This window comes from Panthera tigris, chromosome D1, assembly GCF_018350195.1.
Source record: "Panthera tigris isolate Pti1 chromosome D1, P.tigris_Pti1_mat1.1, whole genome shotgun sequence".
Lineage (NCBI taxonomy): Eukaryota > Metazoa > Chordata > Mammalia > Carnivora > Felidae > Panthera > Panthera tigris.
The window spans coordinates 8,500,041-8,519,713 of NC_056669.1; the positions used below are offsets into that span (position 1 = coordinate 8,500,041).

At 38.0% G+C, this 19,673-nt stretch overlaps 1 protein-coding gene across 4 annotated transcripts in view; it reads left to right on the plus strand.

Annotated features, from left to right (window-relative positions):
* ZC3H12C (zinc finger CCCH-type containing 12C) overlaps positions 1–19,673 on the plus strand; it is an 82,315-nt gene that overhangs the window by 24,941 nt on the left and 37,701 nt on the right. For 3 of the 4 annotated variants that reach the window (XM_042957859.1, XM_042957860.1, XM_042957858.1), the window contains exon 2: positions 7,640–8,391. In XM_042957859.1, the coding sequence (XP_042813793.1) occupies positions 7,640–8,391 (752 nt within the window). Of the gene's footprint in view, positions 1–2,083; positions 2,349–7,639; positions 8,392–19,673 lie in introns of those variants that run through there. The other variant, XM_042957861.1, reaches the window with a different exon arrangement.

The window sequence follows — 19,673 nt, forward strand, 5'->3', positions numbered from 1 at the left end:
GTTTTAATATGAATTCATAAATATTGACCTGTCTCTCTGAGTGCATAGCTTAGGTTTTATTAGGGTTTAGTTGTAACTACTTTGCTTTTGTGTGTGTTATATTTTTTGTTTTTTATCTTGCTAAATCAAACTCCCATTTTACCAAAAGAAGTACATTTGCTTAACCATCCTAGTGGCCTTGATTTATGTTTCTTACTCCTTTTGCTCATGAAATTTTAAAGAGAAATACCACCACGTCACTTTTAAAAAAATTTTTAACTTTCTTCACTTCTGTGACATTCATATGCTTACCCAAGACATAAAGTCTAAACTCTGTGTAATTTACCTTATAACGTGCAGTAAACTACGTTAGAGATGCTTTATCTTTAATGCGCTTACAACATTAGACCATAGGCTCACCTCACTGCAGAAACATTACCGTAAATAACCCTTGGCAGAAAAAGAATGGTTTCTGCTTTAGACCTAATAATTACATTTAGTTAGAAAATATTTCCACAGATTTTGAACTTTTCCAACATTCGGGAATGATATACCTTAATAAAATAGTAAACTCTTTTGAGAAAAAATATAGACAGTGATCTAAAGTATACTCTGCGTTTTTATTTTATTTCTGATAACAGGACTTTTTTAGGCTTCTGGTAGGCGTAAGGAATGTTTTCTTCAGTGAGATAACTGAAAATTTGTAACTGTATGGAGTAGGCCTTCCTCTTAGGTTGTAAATAGAGAAAATCTCATTGACACTTGAGTGGACACAGTAAGGGCGTGGCCAGGAGTCCCAACTGGCACTTTTCCCCCACGTATTCACAAATGACCCTAACGGAGAGCAGCTCCGGTATTTGTGATTGGTTTCTATCGTTAGGGGTGCTTTAACCAAATTTTACATCTTGGCTCTCATAATGATACAATGATAAATCCTAGGCTGTGCATAATTCAGCCTGTATCAGAAAGTCGAGTTTTAGTAGCAGCTCCTGCTTCACCTGGAGGAAAAGTGCAAAGTGGGTGCGTGCTTGTGTGGGCGGGTGGGGGCGCGAGTTCACAAAAGTAGGTGGTACGTCGGAGGTAGGTTTCCTTTAGCAGGGGAGTGTTTTCACAGCACCTGAGGGGCTTTAAATTTTGGTTGAACTTCTTTCATTGAGGCCACTCAGGACGAAACTGCAGCCCTCAAAAGCGGGTAGTGGTAGCATTGTAAGTACTGCATTCTGGAAGTTGGAAATAAATCTGGGGTAACAAGCTTCCTCCCTGAGGAGGTCCATTTTGGTAATTCTCCCCCCCATATTTCTTCTTCATAAAATTAACTTGTTCCTGAGCTGGAATTTGAGCTGAAATACAAATCCCTTTAACAGGTATGATAATGTTGTATATTAGAACATAATGAAAGCTTTTATTTAATGAGACGAGTGAGTGGAATCCGTAATAAAAGAGTTTTACGTGGCGTTGCACATGTGTAAGGTGAGCCGTGCTGGCGATTTTAGGCTGAACGTAAGCAGTTTTGTCTAAATGTACAGTTTGGATGACACATTTGGCACACAGTTGGACCACAATCGTTTCGTCTTCCCACACTACAGGACTAGTGAACTCACTTTTTAAAATTCTGTTTGTAAGCTCTTATCGCTCCCCCTCCCTTTTTTGTCTTTTTATTGCCTTGCAACAAACGAACCAATACCTAAAAATATTTTGGATTTCCCGGTGTTTCCAGGGAAATCGTTTGACTGTAGCCTTCTGTCTCATTTCACTAGTCACTCATTTATTAAAGAAAGGGATTACTGCAGTAGGGAATCGCTACTTTGACACACTTCATTTTCTTTATTTCTCAAAACCCCAAAGCTAATAGACTGGAGTGGAGCCTCAACTTTTTGGAAACATGCAACTCTGACTACTTGAAAATAGAATTCGTTTCTTTGTTTGGTGCATGAAAAGCAAGGAGGAAAAGCCGAAGGCCGCCCAAGCCAGGTGTTTCTTGTTGGCAGCCTGCTGCCTAATGACTCGGCTCCCAAAGAGCAGCTGCCGGCGAGTGGCCTTTGTCTGGCCTATTGTTGCCCGCACACCCCTCGTTAATACACACGCTGCCCGGGGCAGGCCCCGGGAATGACATCAACTCGCTTATGGTAGGAACCTGCGAACCTGACGCAGGGAGCCGAGCTTGGCCCGCATCTGCCCAACTAATTGTGAGCTCCCGCGCCGTGATTGGCTGTCCCTCCACTCGGTAATCGGTTCAGCAAAGACATTGCCATTGCATCTGTCCAACCATTCATTGTTCTTCCTGGCTGCCTGCACGTCTGCGGCTACCACTGTGTTAAGGAGTTCCCGCTGAAGCTGCTGCAGAAACGTCTTTGTATTTTCCTGCCGCCGTGAGTATCTGCGCTACTTAACGCCTGCCTTCCAAGTTCAACTTGGCTAAATACCGAGAGTATTGAACTTTGTAAAAGAGAGAATACGCCTCAAACGAAAGCCTACAAATTATTACGGAGTGCCAAAATACAAGATCATTCTCTCTGTAAAATACGTGCAGCAGATTTTTTACAGGTTTATCTTCTGGAGTCCGATCAGTCATTACAGCCTCACGAACCTTTGCAAGGCGCTGCGCATGGCACGTGATCATTCGGTACTTAAAGATAAGTGATGATCACATGTTCTGATATTTTGACAAACAGTGAATTAGGATTTTATCTTGTCACATTCTTAGGTTCCTTAAAGTGTCACTGTCAGACTTAGGTGCTCTAAGCTGATAGTAAGATATGATCGATTTTCCTACTATCGTAAAAATCTAGCTTGGGGAGATGGACCGATGCACAGGTAGATGTTTCAGACAGCTTGCTGTAAATACAATGACTAAGTGTTCACCTGCTCTGTCAGCGGTTTTTGATAGCAACATAGAGTTCTGATTTCTCCCATCTCTTTTTCCCTGCAGTGGTTTCAAACATTAGGCTGAAGATGTCGTTCCAATAACTATTGCTTTCGCGAGTTGTGTAATGGGGAAAAGAGGAGGAGACAAAGACTTTCATCTATCAGTTGGGAGGGAAAGAGAGAGCGTAAAGGGTTAAAAAGAGGTTTTCCTTTCTACCACATGCCCTATTGTGTGAACATATGCAGGAGTCTATTGAAAGTTTTCAGAAGATGGGCAGGCCACCAGTTGCTGGTCTCCTGCCGTTCCAGTAGACATCTGCTGCCCCAGAGCATTAACCAATCTGTTGAAAGGGACATCCTTCCTTTGTTAGCTAGAGGGATGCGGACAACAGCACTCACTGAAATACAACGGTAATTAAATACACAGAGACTACAGCAGTAGGTATTTATTACATATTCATTATTTTATTTTCATTGTTCTCATAGTATTACCATTTGGATAACAACCAGAACCCACTTTATGGCATTGTAACTTTACATTACAAACAAATAAATTGATTTAACAACTTTGTGGTCTAATATTCCGGATCTGTGAGGCTCTTTAGAATAAAAAAAAACAAAAACAAAAACAAAAACTTTTTTACTGGATTTGAGGTGAAGGATTATCCAAGTCATCTAATGAGAACTTTAAAAGATCTCACCAAATGGGGGAATTCGTGTGTATACAACACATTTCTAGTAAATAACCGTTCTATTATAAACCTACTTTCAGCTAATAGAAAGTTTCTTTTTGACAATTAAAATAGTTACACTTCATCATCTACAAAATTAGCATGAACATTTGGTTACTTTTCAACAAATAATATTATTTGATTTTTAATCTATTAGGCCTTTGGCAAAGAAAATTATTTCTGTGTCCAGTATAGTATCTGGACGGAAGCTATAGCTTTGTAAGTGTAGAAATCTGTGTTCAGACCATTATATTTTTGCCCAGTGCTTTTTGTATTCATGAATATAGTGTGTAAAGGCCAATTACAACAGATTCCTGATATAAAGCTTAAAAGTTAAGCCATATTTTTTGTAGTTTTTTGATAATGATGGGAGTATAAACGCTGACCTGTTTTATGTGTGAAATTTTGTCTACGTTGCTTCTTCATGAACTGGAAGAAATTAGCCTTATTGGTTAATAGTTGATGAAAGGTGGTTTACATATGTTTGCATTTGAGTACATGCAAACCTTAAAAGTCTAATAAGCAATTTAGAGTTAAGGAGAAAAGTATTTTCTGTCTTACATGTAATAAGAAATGTGATGTTATTGAAGTCTTTGCTGTCTTTTTCAACATTACGTTGATAATTTTGAAGGCCCTGAATGAGAGTAAAGACGCTTTACTGTTCTTTGTCCTAAGATTTCTTGTAATAATTCCTTTAAGTTTTGCACATGACATGAACAAGTACTGCAGCCTATGAAAATATTTTTTCAGCTTTTAAATCTTAAGACTAGCCTTTAATATTTTATTGAATGATTTCAAGATCATTTGTGAAAAAAATTTTAACTGCCATATTAAGTCAGGGCAGTCTTTTACTAATTACGAATGGGTAAGGAAGCGTTTCAGAGATGAAAGTTTTAAAAACCAAATGTTTGCCATTTGATCGGTACAAATAAGGCTGCTTCAGATTTGGATTATGCAGTGAAGAAAATCTGTGTGGCTTATAGGCCTGGTAACAACTCCTTTGCCCTTATTCTTACTGTTTCATATTTAGTCTGTTGATTGACAGGAACTAAAAATTATTTAACTGCTTGTTTAGGGAAGATGATGTTGGAAAACTCTGAAGTAACCAGTTGAAATATGGAACATGAAGAGAGAGGCCTGTCACTGTGGAAAAAAAGGTTCAGTGGGAATATTTGAAAAGAAAAAACTGTTTTGCCTAACAACATAAAATGTTAGTTTTTTTTTTAAAGTAGGGTAGATCAAGCTTACTTTTATCCTTAGTGTTAAAAATCGTGTTAGCCCAGTTATCGTAAACTTTTTATTTAAATAGGATATATAAATTACATGAGTGATTATAAGTTAAAGGTGTGTGGTATTCACTGCATTTGTATACAGTTGCGTTTTCTGTGGTTTAATATTATAAAAAGTAAACTATTGGCAATCTCATTTTTTTCTCCCTATTTTATCATTATAGCTGTAGAATAAAATTTAATAGTAGAGCAGTTTTACATTGTGTCATGAACACTTTTTTAGATTAGACTGAAGTGATATAGAAAGATTTAAATATTCGTTTAGGGTGGATCATTTATGGTTTAAAAATCTTTACAGTATTGGGTTTCATTTCTTTGGAAAATGGGAAAATTCAGAATAATTTCACTTACTCTTTAAACATAACATTTCATTTCCCTGTTCCCCAGTGGCTGTGTTTTTGATAAAGTATTCATCTTTTCTGAAACTGTCCCAAAGGAGGACACTACTGCTCAATATTAAAATAATATCTCCTACTTCAAGTCGGGGATTGGGTCAGTGAGTCATTACCATGAAGAATTATCCCACAACAGCGCTTGTGCAGAACCCAAACTTTTCGGGGGAGATCAGCAGCGTGGCCCATTAAATACACTTCCTGTAGTCAGAACAGATTGCGGGGTTTACAGAACAATGATGTGGGAGCTTCCAGATTGGCCTGGCAGCTGCATTGTTCTCGGAGGGTAAACCAGACGCACTTAAGTCCCAGTCTCTTTTATAGGCTTTTGTTCATACCAAATTATTCTTTGACTGTGCTAGCATTCATGATGGCATGTTAAAAGAGTGCAGCTTAGCAACCAGCTTCTGGTTGCCAGGCAGCCCAGCTTCCAATAGGGTTTTCCTTGTTCGAGATACTTTTGGTGGGAGCTCTGCGAAGGCCACGGTGCAGATTTTTCTTTTAACTGTATCCCTTCATTAGGATTCTGTTGTGATTTGTTACTTGCATTATGGTGTCAGTATATTACAGTAGTTAATAAATCACTGGGTGTAAAGATGTGCTTTCAGAATCCCTTCCTTTAATTCTAAATAATTGGGCTCGTGCATATCCATATTAATAGAAAAAAAATGAAATAGATACGGCTCAGAGCTCTCCTAAAGAGTGTTTCTTTTTATCAGTTGTGCCGTCCCAGGCCAGGAGAACTTGATGTTCCTTTAAGACGAATGAACGCTCTATTAATAGAACAGCGTTATCTGTCTTCTCGAGGGATAAAACCCGGAGAAACTCCTGTAGAAGTGTGTAGGAGTTCCACACGGAAGAAATGTGAAGTGTGTGGTTATCAAGCTAAAGATTCCATGTTCTGTTCTCTAGTATTTACCATACTTAATAGAATTTATTTCATTATGTGGAAATACTTCACTCTCTAATAAGTTCACCAAGTATGCATTCAGATGTTTGACTTCTTAGAAGAACACTTAGCATTTTTCTCTTAACATTTATATAATAGCTCCTTTCTAGTGTAAATAAGATGTTGAAGAGCTTTAGAATAAAATGTTTTTTACAATTTTCTTTTTTAGATTACTTAAATAGGTGTTTTATGACAGTCTCAAATTCACCTACCCCTGCCTTACTAATCTCCCCAGATGGAACACTGGAATTGCCTTAATAAGTAAATTTACAGCCCTTGCACTGAAGCACAAGAACAGATAATTTTATTTTGCTAACCTGTTCCTGGTAGAGAAATAACAATGATTCCCAATAGACTTTGAGGAAAACTAGTAAAACAGCAAAAGCATTTTAAACAGTAAAGCATTCCTGGGGGTGGCAGGGGAGGGAGTAGCAGAAAGGATGACTTTTTAGCGAAACGTAGATAATGGTGAACTAATTATCTGATATAATACAGGGAGATATTTTCTTCTGTAAAATGCAGGAAATTAAGATAACGGTCAGTGTACTTAACTGTATGCTGCTAATTTTATGAGAACGATTTCATTTCTGCGCTTTCTAGCAATGTGCACAGAATAAAAAAGAGCTCTTTTCCCCTGGAGTGAAGTAGATGGTAGTGTCCTTGACAGTAAGGGTGGCGTGTCATTAAGATTTGTATTCGTTACTATGTTCAGTAGTCACAAAATAAAGATTGTTAGGACAAAACTGTTCATCTCCTAAACGGAGTAGAATTCACTCTGTAATTATTTCATTCTTTGTTGGCCGTTGTACAATTTTGCTTTTACAGCACACCACGTAAATTTTTTTTGAAATGTCTTTAGGTTGACATAAAGTCAACCTAAAGTCGTTAAGCTTGATCCAAATTAACGTCAATTTTTCAATTACAGTAAAGTTAATATTTTCCTTTCTCTCCGTATGGCTTTCTCTTTAATCTTTACAGATGTTTATGAACTCTTTTAGAGAACTTGTACAGAACCTATCCTGGTATATCTAAAACATGCTTTTGGGTAATGTTCTATGTGTCGCTCTGGAAACATTGGTCTTTCTGACAGTGGAAAGATCTCTTCCGTGATGGTCGAGAAGCATCATGACACAGTGGGCGAAGCATGGGTTTGGGAGTCGGGCAAAACTGGGTAAAAAAAAAACCCAGTTCCACTGGTTATTTTCTTTGTCACCTCAGAGGGATCGCATGGCATTCTAATTCCTAACTTCTTCATCTGAAAAACGGGGCATGATGCCATCTTGGGCAAAGGTGTTCCGCGGGATGAGAAGATGTAGGTAACTGCAAAGTAGGTATTCAGTATAGTTTGGTAATAAATAATCTTTCAACTTCTTCACTGAAACAGGAATGAAACTGTACATAAGAGATTCTAAATATTTTGCATTTTTTCTCTAGGAATACGGGGTGCTTTGCATTCAGGAATACAGAAAAAATAGCAAAGTGGAGTCAAGTACACATAACAGCTTCATGGGCTTGAAGGATCATCTGGGGCATGACCTAGGCCACCTTTATGTGGAGAGCACTGACCCACATTTAAGTACATCTGTACCTTGGTCAATGGTGGAAAAGCCAGCAATGGATAAAGTTAATTCCGGGAAGGAAGAGAAAGAGGTGTCTGAAGAGAATGTGAGCTCTGGTGACTCTGAAGAAAGCACAAATTCCGATAACGAGTCAGACCAGTCGAGAAGCATTTCAGCAGAGCCATGCTTATTAACCAAGACTCACAGACAACTGTGTAGGTCTCCCTGCTTAGAGCCTCACATACTCAAACGCAGTGACATTTTGCAAGACTTTAAACCTGAGGAGTCCCAGACTACCTCCAAGGAAGTGAAGAAACCCCCCGATGTGGTGCGAGAATACCAAACAAAACTAGAGTTTGCACTGAAGTTAGGCTATTCTGAAGAACAGGTTCAGCTTGTGCTCAATAAACTCGGTACCGATGCTTTAATCAATGACATCTTGGGAGAGCTCGTCAAGCTTGGAAACAAAAGTGAGGCCGAACAGACGGTTAGTACGGTCAACAGTCTCACGCGGGAAGCGCCTTCCCTGGAGTCTCAGCGGTCGGACTCTCCGATGCAAGAGCTCGTGGCGGATGACGGGGAGAACCTGAGACCCGTAGTCATCGATGGCAGCAATGTGGCCATGAGGTAAGTGCCAAAGTCTTCACTGGGTATTACTAAACCATCTTTGAGAGGTGTTCCTAGTGTCGTGACCAATTTCTCTTCTAATAGTCACTGAAGTCAAGGTTATTCTGCATCCCCACATTAGCTTATGTATTTTTTGAAAAATTTTTAATGTTTTTATTTTTGAGAGAGAGAGAGAGAGAGAGAGAGAGAGAGAGCAGGGGAGGGGCAGAGAGTGGGGGACACAGAATCCAAAGCAGGCTCCAGGCTCTGAGCTGTCAGCACAGAGACTGACGTGGGGCTCGAACTTGTGAACCAGGAGATCACGACCTAGGCTAAGGTCGGCCGCTCAAGCGGCTGAGCCACCCAGGTGCCCCTAGCTTACATATTTGGAATCGCATCTCTTTCACTTTTCTTCCTCCCAGCTGCCAGGGGGCTCTGCCAGTTGTCCTCCCGTTCATCCTTAGATACAGACCCTCTTTCCCCAGATACATGTCTTTTTGTTCCTCATCCAGCTAAATTACTGTGCCATAGAAATCCATGTATATTCCTGGTTGAGTGTTGACCACTAGTTTTAAACGAAGAACTTGACTGTGATAATATTCAACAATTTTGGAATCTAGTCAGGTAAACAGTCTATTTCTAGGTGAAGTCAAATAATCCTAGGGGAAAACACCAATTCCTTCAGAAAACTGTTTATATTGATTTGGGAACAAATCAAAGTTAGAGTTTCAAATTTTTTTGTTTCACTTAAGGAATGTAAATTCAAAAATAATTCCTTACAAGCTGGGGATAAAAAAGCCAAAGCGAAACTTCTAATGAAATTCTTTCTATGAATTTTAAGAACTCAAAATTTTAAGTGCATCTAAATTCAATTAGTATAAAGTAAATAACCCCCAATGTTCAGAACACTATGAGGCTTATAAAGATGTGTAAAGGCATTGATTCTTTCAGAGAGCTTAGCATTTCACACATGGTTTCTTAAAAAGTGATCTGAGGATACCACAGAATCATCGCAGAACTTATTAGAAATGCACATACTAGACCGGTGCTGTTCATTGGAAATGCACTGTGAGGCATGTGCATCATTTAAAATTTTCTAGTACCTACACTAAACAGTTAAACAGGTAAAATTAACATGGATGATATATTTTATCTAGGCTTATAGACCCCAAATATCCTTTCAACATGTCATTGATAACGTTATTATTAGGTATTTCGCCTTACTCTTTTGATACTAAGTCGTAAAGTTGGCTATCTTACACTCACAGCACGTCGCCGTTCAGACGAGCCTTACTTCAAGTCCTCAAGGGCCACCTGGAGCTGGTGGCCACCATACTGGGCTGTGTAACTCTAGAGACCTGCCAGCTCTCCACGCGGACTGCCCAAGTCCAGACCCAGGTGCAACTCACACATCTCCTTGTGTAACGAGTATGCCAGCTACCAAGAATGTGTACTGACATTTGAGAAGCACTGTTTTTAGCGGGTGAGGGTGAGGACTTACACACAGGGTATGAGAAGGACCAATTTGTAAGCCTCAAGATAACCTTCTCAGGTAGGACCAGCGTTATCTTTCTTTCAGTTATAAGCCAATGAGACTTGCAGGATTTGCATTGCTCCTCCCAGGTAAAGCATAATTCAAACCCATGTATACCTGACTTCGATGTCTGTACACTTTTTTTCGGATAATGAGAGATAAAAACAAGTTGAAAAGGTTCAAGTCAGACCTTCTAAGGCCTTGAGTGCCAAGCGAGAGAATTTAAACTTGACCCTAATCCAAAGATAATTGAAGATTTTTGAGAAGAGGACTATAAGAGTACAGTTGTGCCTTAGACTGATAATCTAGCAGTGATGTTTAAAGGGGATCATAGGGACACCTGGCTCAGTTGGTTAAGCATCCAACTGCAGTCGCTTCTCGGCCTTTTGGCTAAGGTCAAGTGTAGTGTCCAACTTCAGCTCAGGTCATGATCTCACGGTTCGTGGGCTCTAGGTCTGTTTCGGGCTCTGCGCTGACAACACGGAGCCTGCTTGGGAGTCTCTCCCTCTCCCTCTCCTTCTGTCCTTCCCTGATTCCCACTTTCTCTCAAAATAAATAAACTGGAAAAAAAAGAAAGTGGATTATAGGAGGTAGATCAATTTGGGTGCAAAAAACCCTTTCTAATGGGATAAAGAGGGCCTAAAGTGGCATAGAAGTATGAAGTGTACGTATGGCCTTGAGAAGTCTTTCAGTAAAATAACCTACTGTTTAATCTTTCCCGAATGAGTTTTTTTCTTCCTTGTAAAAATCCAGAACTAGCGAACAATTACTTTAGCAGAGTGATCATTTGTAAGGTCTAAACATCATGGAATCTCCAGGGGAGAGCCTAACGAAGGAAGGTTCTGGAGAGTCACCTGTAACTATAGCCAGATATGACAATCACCAGGGCAAGTCTTGGGCTCTACGCTTGGAGAATCTGAATGAATGGGGCTGTGGTAGAGCCCACATGATCATATATTTTTGAAGGGTGAAGGTATTTCGGATGTATAGCCATTGTCAAAAATCACTTAGCATGAAATGTGCATATTTACAGATCAGGAAGCAGAAGAAAGTGGTAGTTCAGGGAAAGAGTAGTGTGAAAAGCACAAATGTTAGAAAAAAGTAAAATGCTAGAAAAACCAAGGATGTACAAATGCCGTCAAACTCGAAGAAGAGCAGGCTTTAAGGAGAGAGATTAGAGGACACGACAGCCAGGAAGTCACTGTCTTCAGGAATGCCATGTGGCATTAAAGATGGAAGCCCGGTTACAGGGATGCCAAGAAAAGAAGCAATGGGGGTGTCTGGCTGGCTCAGTCAGTAGAGCACGTGACTCTTGGTCTCAGGGTTGTGACTTCAAGCCCAACAGTGGGCATAGAGCCTACTTGAAAAAAGAAAAAGGAAAGAAAGAAAGCAATGAAGAACTACAGCTAGATCAGTATTGTAGAAAGTTGACAGAGGAAGGGGAAAAAACAGGATGAAGGAATGTTGGGGCAGGATTTTGTTTCGTTTTCAGTTTAAGAATGAACCTAGATAAGGAGGGGGTGGGAAAGAGAGTCTCCACAGGAGACAAAAACAGTAAGACTAGGACGGTTTGGCCTTCAGACCGAACCAACTGCAATTCTGACGGAGGAAACAAGAAAGGCACAAGTGGAGTATTTGGCGTTAGAGGGGAACGCACTTTTAGAGAGGCGCAAAGGGCATGAGATTTATAAAACCTGGAGCCCGCAGAAATGAATTTCTGAGATGGGTGTCCTTTAGATAAATGATGTCACAGTTGGGTCAGCCTCACATCAACTCATATGACCCAAACCGGCTCCCAATGGAAATGAAAGGTACTTGGATAATGGAAAATTTACGTAAGACTCTAAACTTTACTTCTCCCACATGGTGAAAATTATCCACAGGAAAACTGATTCAAAAATAGATGGCATAATGAAGGCATTTGAACAATCTATTCTTACATAATTATGAAAACAAACGTCTACCCCCACACCCTTTTGGCACCCCCCTGTATCGCTTGCTGTAAAGACGGGACAGTGCAGATTCTGTTCTCCTCTCCGTCATATATTTTAATCTGACACTTAAACGAAAGTGCTTCAGGCATTTCAGGACAGAACAGGTTGACAGGAAATTTTTATTATAGCAGAATTATACTGTCAGTCACAATAAAATGTTGTACCACGTCCATAACTTTGAAAGTGCCAGAACTCATGAAAATTCATAGTAAACTTTCATATTCTGCCATTTATAAGATCTACATAAAGTAAAAAAAGTCATTTAAAAATACATATCTACTTCAGATTCATAATCTTATTTTAACAGAAATGTAGATAGATTTCACCCATGTCATGTCTCATAAAATATAACATGGTTTTACTTTTCAGATTAATTTCCCACTCCTGATAAGTTAAGCAAACCTATTACATAATAAATTCATACGCAAAATAAGTAAATACAAGCATGAGTTAAGAATAGAGTACTATTTTATTTTCTTTCTGATCTCTCAGGCAGAATGATTCCATATATAAGATGAGTATATTTTAGTTTCATTTAAATGCTAGCTATAGAAGTGATAGAAAATGATTAGATAGAAGTTAAAGGTAGAAAAGCCAGGGCATTTTTATTGAAATTGCCAAAGGAGACTTTTAAAAAAATTAGTTCTCAGGGCGCCTGGGTGGCTCAGTCGGTTGAGCGTCCGACTTCAGCTCAGGTCATGATCTCACGGTTGGGGGGGTTCGAGCCCCGCGTCGGGCTCTGTGCTGACAGCTCAGAGCCTGGAGCCTGCTTCAGAATCTGTGTCTCCCTCTTTCTCTGCCCCTCCCCCGCTCGCATTCTGTCTCTCTCTCGCTCTGTCTCTCAAAAATAAATAAAAATTTAAAAATTTGTTTAAATTAGTTCTTTACATACCACTTTTGTGATTCTGAATTGTTAAAACTTTCCAGCCCCACTTTCAGAACTGAAAAAGGGGGAAGTCTTACGGGCTTGTTATTAGACTTAAAGGTAATTAATACCAAGTGCCTGGGATGTAATAGGTGTTCAGTAATTACGCTTATACTGTATTAGCTCTAGATTCTAGATTTCAATCCAGAATATAGTAACTCATGTAATGAATACTTTGTTATCCTAGGGTTTTATTTAAGTGTTTAATAAGCATAGCAATTTAGCAGTCCATTTTGTTCCTATGATTTATAGGAATATTTTAATTTTTGCCTTAATTTTATATCGGTGGTTTTCTGTGATGATTTCTACAGTTTCATAAAGGAGCCTTGGATCTTAGATCTGGGTGCCTTCAAAGTTGCACAGAGACAAGCCGCATAACCAAGATAGACCCCAGAGGTCCCAGGGTTGCAGGGGTCCTACTGTGTTGCCTTGGAGGGAGCATGCTTCTACTTCCCGTTGACCAACATGCTTTATTTTCCTTTATGTTTATTTATTTTGAGAGAGAGAGCGAGAGCACACGTGTGCATGAGCAGGGGAGGGGCAGAGAGAGTGGGAGAGAGTCCCAAGCAGGCTCCATGCTATCAGTGTGAAACCCAGCTCGGGGCTCAAATTCATGAACCGTGAGATCATGACCTGAGCCGAAATCAAGACACTGAACCAACTGAGCCACCCAGGCGCCCCTGATTAATATGCTTTTTAGAATGCGCCACATGGATAGAAGTTCTGGGTAAGTCTGTTGAATAAACAATTCACCAAAAATTGACAGTTACCCAGAACTTACTGTAGCATAATTTGTGATACTATTTCACTGCTAAGTATGGAGGACGTCAGTGTGTTAAAATAGAAAGGTGAACTAAGTTTAGAGAAAGCCCTAAACTTTTGCATATAAAATAGTAAGAATTCAAAACCTGTTGGATTTCTGAAATATGAAACAGAGTGAAAGTTATATTGAGTGGAGCTGGAGTAACAAATCCTGACAAAAAGTGCGGTTGGTTTTAATTCCTTAAAAAAAGAAAATCCCTCTTTAGTAATTTAGCAAACTGGTCATTCAGTCAATAGGCCTCTTTCCTTAATGGGACAGATACTTGATAATGTAGATATTCCATGAAATGCATGCCTCAGAAATAAAGCATGATTAATATTTATCATATTTCTGAAATTAAATTCTTAGGATACTGTGATTTTCATTTCCTCCAAGTAGCTTTACAACTTTTCAAACCCTGTGATTCCGTTAAACTGGAATCAGCAGAGTTGAATTCGTCTCAGTCCACATGTATCCAGTAGTTTAAATTTTTTTTTTTTTTACATTTATTTATTTTTGAGAAACAGAGTGAGACAAAGCGTGAGCGGGGGAGGGGCAGAGAGACAAGGAGACACAGAATCTGAAGCAAGCTCCACTCTTTGAGCAAGCGGTCAGCACAGAGCCCGACGCAAGGCTTGAACCCACGAACTGTGAGATCATGACCTGAGCCGAAGTCGGATGCTCACCCGACTGAGCCATGCAGGCGCCCCTGTGTCCAGTAGTTTAAATTCATATTTTTCCTTAAAGAAATCCAGTGCTCTTTTCTTTTACATGTGGCTTAAGTTACCAGGTGACTTGTCCTGTCATTAACGAAGTACAGTTCTGAGAACTGTCATGGATGGGAGTATGATTAACTTGGGGTCAGTGTACTTTGATGCCTGAGATTCCTTGATTTCCTTTTTCTTTTTTAAAAAATTTTTTTTTATTTCCTTTTTCTTGAAGTATAATTCACAGACCATGTTATATTAGTTTCAGGTGTACAACATACCGACTTGACAATTCTATATGTTGCTCAGCGTTCACCAGGATAAGTGTAGTCACTGTGCACCGTTATTACGATAATATTGACTGTATTCCCTATGGTGTATTTTTCATTTCCATGACTTATTTATTTTATGTCTGTAAGTTTGTACCTCTGAATCCCCCTTATCTGTTTCACCCGTCCACCACCAGCTTCCCCAGGGGCAACCACCAGTTTGTTCTCTGTATTTAAGTGTGTTTTTTTTCTTTTGTTTAGTCGTTTGTTTTGTTCTTAGATTCCACATATAAGGGAAACCATAGGGTATTTGTCTTTCTCAGCCTAACTTACGTCACTGAGCCTAATACTCTCTAAGTCCATCCCTGTTGTCACAAATGGCAAGATCTCACTCTTTATGACTAAGTGATATGCTTGTGCGTGTGCGTGTGTGTGTGTGTGTGTGTGTGTAGGTGTGTAACTATATCTTCTTTATCCATTTAACTCTAGATGAACACTGAGATGGCTTCCTTATCTTGGCTATTGTACATAATGCTGCCATAAACATAGGGGTGCATGTTTCTTTTTGAATTAGTGTTTTCCCTTTCTTTGGGTAAATACCCAGTAGTGCAGTTACTGCATCGTGTGGTGTTTCTATTTTTAATTTATTGAGGAACCTCTCTACTCTTTTCCTCGGTGGGTGCATCAGTTTGCAATCCCACCAACAGTGCACAAGGGTTCCCTTTTCTCGACATCCTTGCTAGTTTGTTTTTTTGGTGTTGAATTGTATGAATTCTTGAGATATTTTGGATATTAACCCTTACCAGACATACCATTTACAAATATCTTCTCCCATTCAGTAGGTTGCCTTTCATTTTGTTCGTTTCTTTTGTGCAAAAACTTACTTGGATGTACTTGCAATAGCTTATTTTTGCTTTTGTTTCCCTTGCCTAAGAAGACATATCTAGAAAAATGTTCCTACAGCTGACGTCAAAAAACTTACTGCCTTTGTTTTCTTCTAGGAGTTTTATGGTTTCAGGTCTTAAATTTAGGTCCTTAATCCATTTTGAGTTTATTTTTTGTGTAAAGAAATATTTACTTTGGAAATATTTTATTTAGAAGTACAAATTTTGGAGTAAGAAAGTGGTCCAATTTCCTTCTTTTGCATGTAGCCATCCAGTTTTCCCAGCACCATTTATTGAATGGACTGTCTTTTCCCCATTGTATATTCTCTCCTTCATTATAAATTAACTGACCATGTAGATGTAGGTTTGTTTCTGGGATCTCTAGCCTATTAAATTGATCTGTTTGTGGGCCAGTATTATACTGTTTTGATTCATAGAGCCTTGCAGTATATCTTGAAATCTGGGGTTGTGATATTTCCAGCTGTTCTTCTTTCTCAAGATTGCTTTGGCTACTCAGATTCTTTGGTGGTTCTTTACAAATTTTAGTATTATTCTACTTTTGTGAAAAATGCTACTGGTGTTTGATAGGCCTTGCATTGAATCTATGGATTGCTTTGGATAGAATGGACATGTTAGCAATATTCTTCAAATCCATGAACTTGGTGTATCTTTCCATTTGAATCATCCTTAATTTTTTTTTTTTTTTAATCAACCTCTTATAGTTTTGTGAGCATAGGTCTTTCACCTTCTTGGTTAAATTTGTTCCAAGGCATTTTACTCTTTTTGGTGCAGTTGTACATGGAATTGTTTTCTTAAATTCTCTTTCTTCCCCTTTGTTTTTAGTGCATAGAAATGCAACATATTTCTGTGTATTAATTTTGTATCCTGCAACATTACTAAAATTAGCAGTTCTAGTAGTTTTTGGTGCAGTCTTTAGGATTTCCTATGTAGCGTACTAAGTCATCTGCAAAAAGTGATAGTGTTATTTCTTCCTTACCAGTTTGAATGCCTTTTATTTCTTGTATTTGTCTGATTACTGTGTCTAGAACTTCCAGTACTCTGTTAAATAAAAGCTGATGAGAGTGGACATCACTCTCTTCTTCCTGATTTTAAAGGAAAAGATTTCAGTTTTTCACCATTGAATATGATGTTAGCTTTGGGTTTGTCATATGCAGCCTTTACTATGTTGAGGTATGTTCCCTCTGTACCCACTTTGTTGAGAATTTTTATCATGAATGGATATTGTATTTTATCAAATTGCTTTTTCTGCATTTATTGAGAATATCATGTGATTTTTATTCTTCCTCTTGTTAATATGATATATCATGCTGATTGATTGCAAATATTGGACCACATTGGCATCCCTGGAATAAACCCCACTTGATTATGATGAATGATTTTTTTTAATGTATTTGTTAATTCGGTTTGATTATATTTTGTTGACAATTTTTGCATCTGTGTTCGCGAGGTATTGGCTTTATAGTTTTCTTATTTTGTAGAGTCTTTGTCTGGTTTTGGTATTGGGGTAATGCTGGCTTCATAGAACAAATTTGGAAGTTTACCTTCCTCTTCTATTTTTTTGGAATAGTTGAAAAGAGTAAGTATTGACTCTTCTTTAATGTTTAGTAAAATTCACCTGTGAAACTATCTGGTCCTAGACATTTGTTTGTTGGGAGTTTTTTGATTACTGATTCAATTTCATTAATAGTAATCAGTCTATTCATTGTTTCTTTTCCTTCCTGATTCAGTCTTGGAAGATTGTATGTTTCCAGGAATTTATCCATTTTTCTTGGTTATCCAGTTTGTCGGTGTATAATATTTTATGATATTTTTTTATAAACCTTTCTATTTCTGTGATATTCGTTGTTACTTCTTTACATTTCTTATTTTATGTATTTATGTCCTCTTTTTTTCTTGATCAGTGTCCCTAAAGATTTATCAGTTTTGTTTATCTTGTCAAAGAACTATCTCTTAGTTCCATTGATTTTTCTCTTGTTTTTTTTGGTCTCTGTTTCATTTATATCTGCTATAATCTTTCTTCTTCCTTTTCTTCTTCTAGCTGTGGGTTTTATTCTTCTTTTTCTAGTTTTTTAGGTGTAAAGTTAGGTTATTTGATATTTTTTTTGTTTCTTGATAGAGGCCTGTGCCATTACAAACTTGCCTCTTACAACTGCTGTTGCTGTGTCCCAAAGATTTTGGACCATTTGTCTTCATTTTTATTTGTTTCCATATATTTTTTAATTTCCTCTTTGATATTTCAGTTGACCCATTCATTGTTTAGTAGCACGTTTTTTAGTCTCCATGCATTCTTGTTCTTTCTAGATTTTTTCTATAATGGATTTCTAGTTTTATGCAGTTGTGGTCAAAAAAGATGCTTGATATGATTTCAGTCTCAGATTTATTGAAACTTGCTTTGTGGCCTATCATGGTATCTGTTCTGGAGAGTGTTACATGTACACTTTTAAAAATTGTGTATTCTGCTCTTTTGGGAGAAAATGTTTTCTGTCTGTTAGGTCCATCTGGTCTGATGTGTCATTCAAAGTCACTACTTCCTTGTTGATTTTCTGTCTGGGTAATTTGTCCACTCATGTAAGTGGAGTGTTAAAGTCCGTTACTAGTGTATTACTGTCATTTTCTCCCTTTATGTCTGTTAATATTTGCTTTATGTATTTAGGTTCTCCTATGTTGAGAACATAGATATTTATAATTGTTATATCCTCTTATTGGGTTGATCCTTTTATCATAATATAGTGTCCTTTGTCTCTTGCTACAGTCTTTGTTTTAAAGTCTTATTGTGTCTGATGGAAGTATTGCTACCCCTGCTTTTTTGGGGGCTCCCATTTGCATGGTATGTTTTTCTACCCCTTCACTTTCAGTTTGTATGTGTCTCTAGGTCTAAAGTGAGTCTCTTACAGGCGGCATAGAGAATGGTCTTGTTTATCATTCAGTCACCCTATGTCTTTTGATTGGAGCATTTGGTCCATTTATATTTAAAGTAATTATTGACAGCTGTGTACTCATTGCCATTTTCGTTGTTGTTTTCTGGGTGTTTTGTTTTTTTGTTTTTTGATTGTTTGTTTGTTTGTTTTAGTTCTTCTCTGTTCTTTTTCTCTCTTCCCTTGTGGTTTGATAGCTTTCTTTAGTGTGCTTAGATTCCTTTCTCTTTATTATTTGCATGTCTCTTATACATTTTTGATTTGTGGTTATCATTGGGTTGATATATAACATCTTATGTGTATAACAGGCTATATAAGTTGATGGTTACTTCAGTTGGAACATATTCTAAAAGCACTAAATTTGTATTCCCCTCACCATGTTTTATATATAGATTTCATATTTTCCAACTTTTTTTGTATATCCCTTGACTGATTTATGTGGATATAAGTGATTTTACTGTACTTTATATTTGCTTTTACCTGTGAAGTTTCCTTCCGTAATTTTCTTCTAGTTATGGCCTTTTCTTTTCACTTTTAAAGGATTCCCTCTAATATTTCCTGTAAGGCTGGTTCAGTGGTAATGGTCTTTAATTTTTGTTTATCTGGGAAACTATTTCTCTTCTTACTCTGGATGATCTTGCTGGGTAGAGTATTCATGGTTGTGGCGGTTTTTTTCTTTCTTTCAGCACTTTGAAACATATCATGCCACTCCTGCCGAATTTTATCCAAAACTTTATCTCACCTGTAAAGTTTTTGCCCCCAAATCAGCAGACAGCCATAAGGGATTTCCCTTGCGTGTAGCTATTTTCTTTCTTCTTGCTGCTTTTTAAATTCCTCTTTAACACTACTTTTTGCCATTTTAATTATTATAGGTCTTGGTAAGGACCTTCTTGGGGGCCGTCTCTGCTTCCTGACCTGGATGTCTGTTTCCTTCCCCAGATTAGGGAAGTTTTCAGCTGTTATTTCTTCTTATAAGCTTTCTGCCTTCTGCTGTCTCTCTTCTCCTTCTGGGACTCCTCTAATGTGAATGATACTACTCTTGATGATGTTGTTGAATTCCCTTAACCTACTCTCATTTTTTTATTATTTATTTATTTTATTTTATTTTTTTTTTTTGCTATTCAGCTTGGTTGCTGTCCATTACCCTGTCTTTCAGATCACTGATCTGTTCTTCAGTGTCCTCACATCTGCTATTTATTTTCTGTAGTGTGTGTTTTTCTTAGTTCTGTTATTGAATTCTTCAGTTCTGACA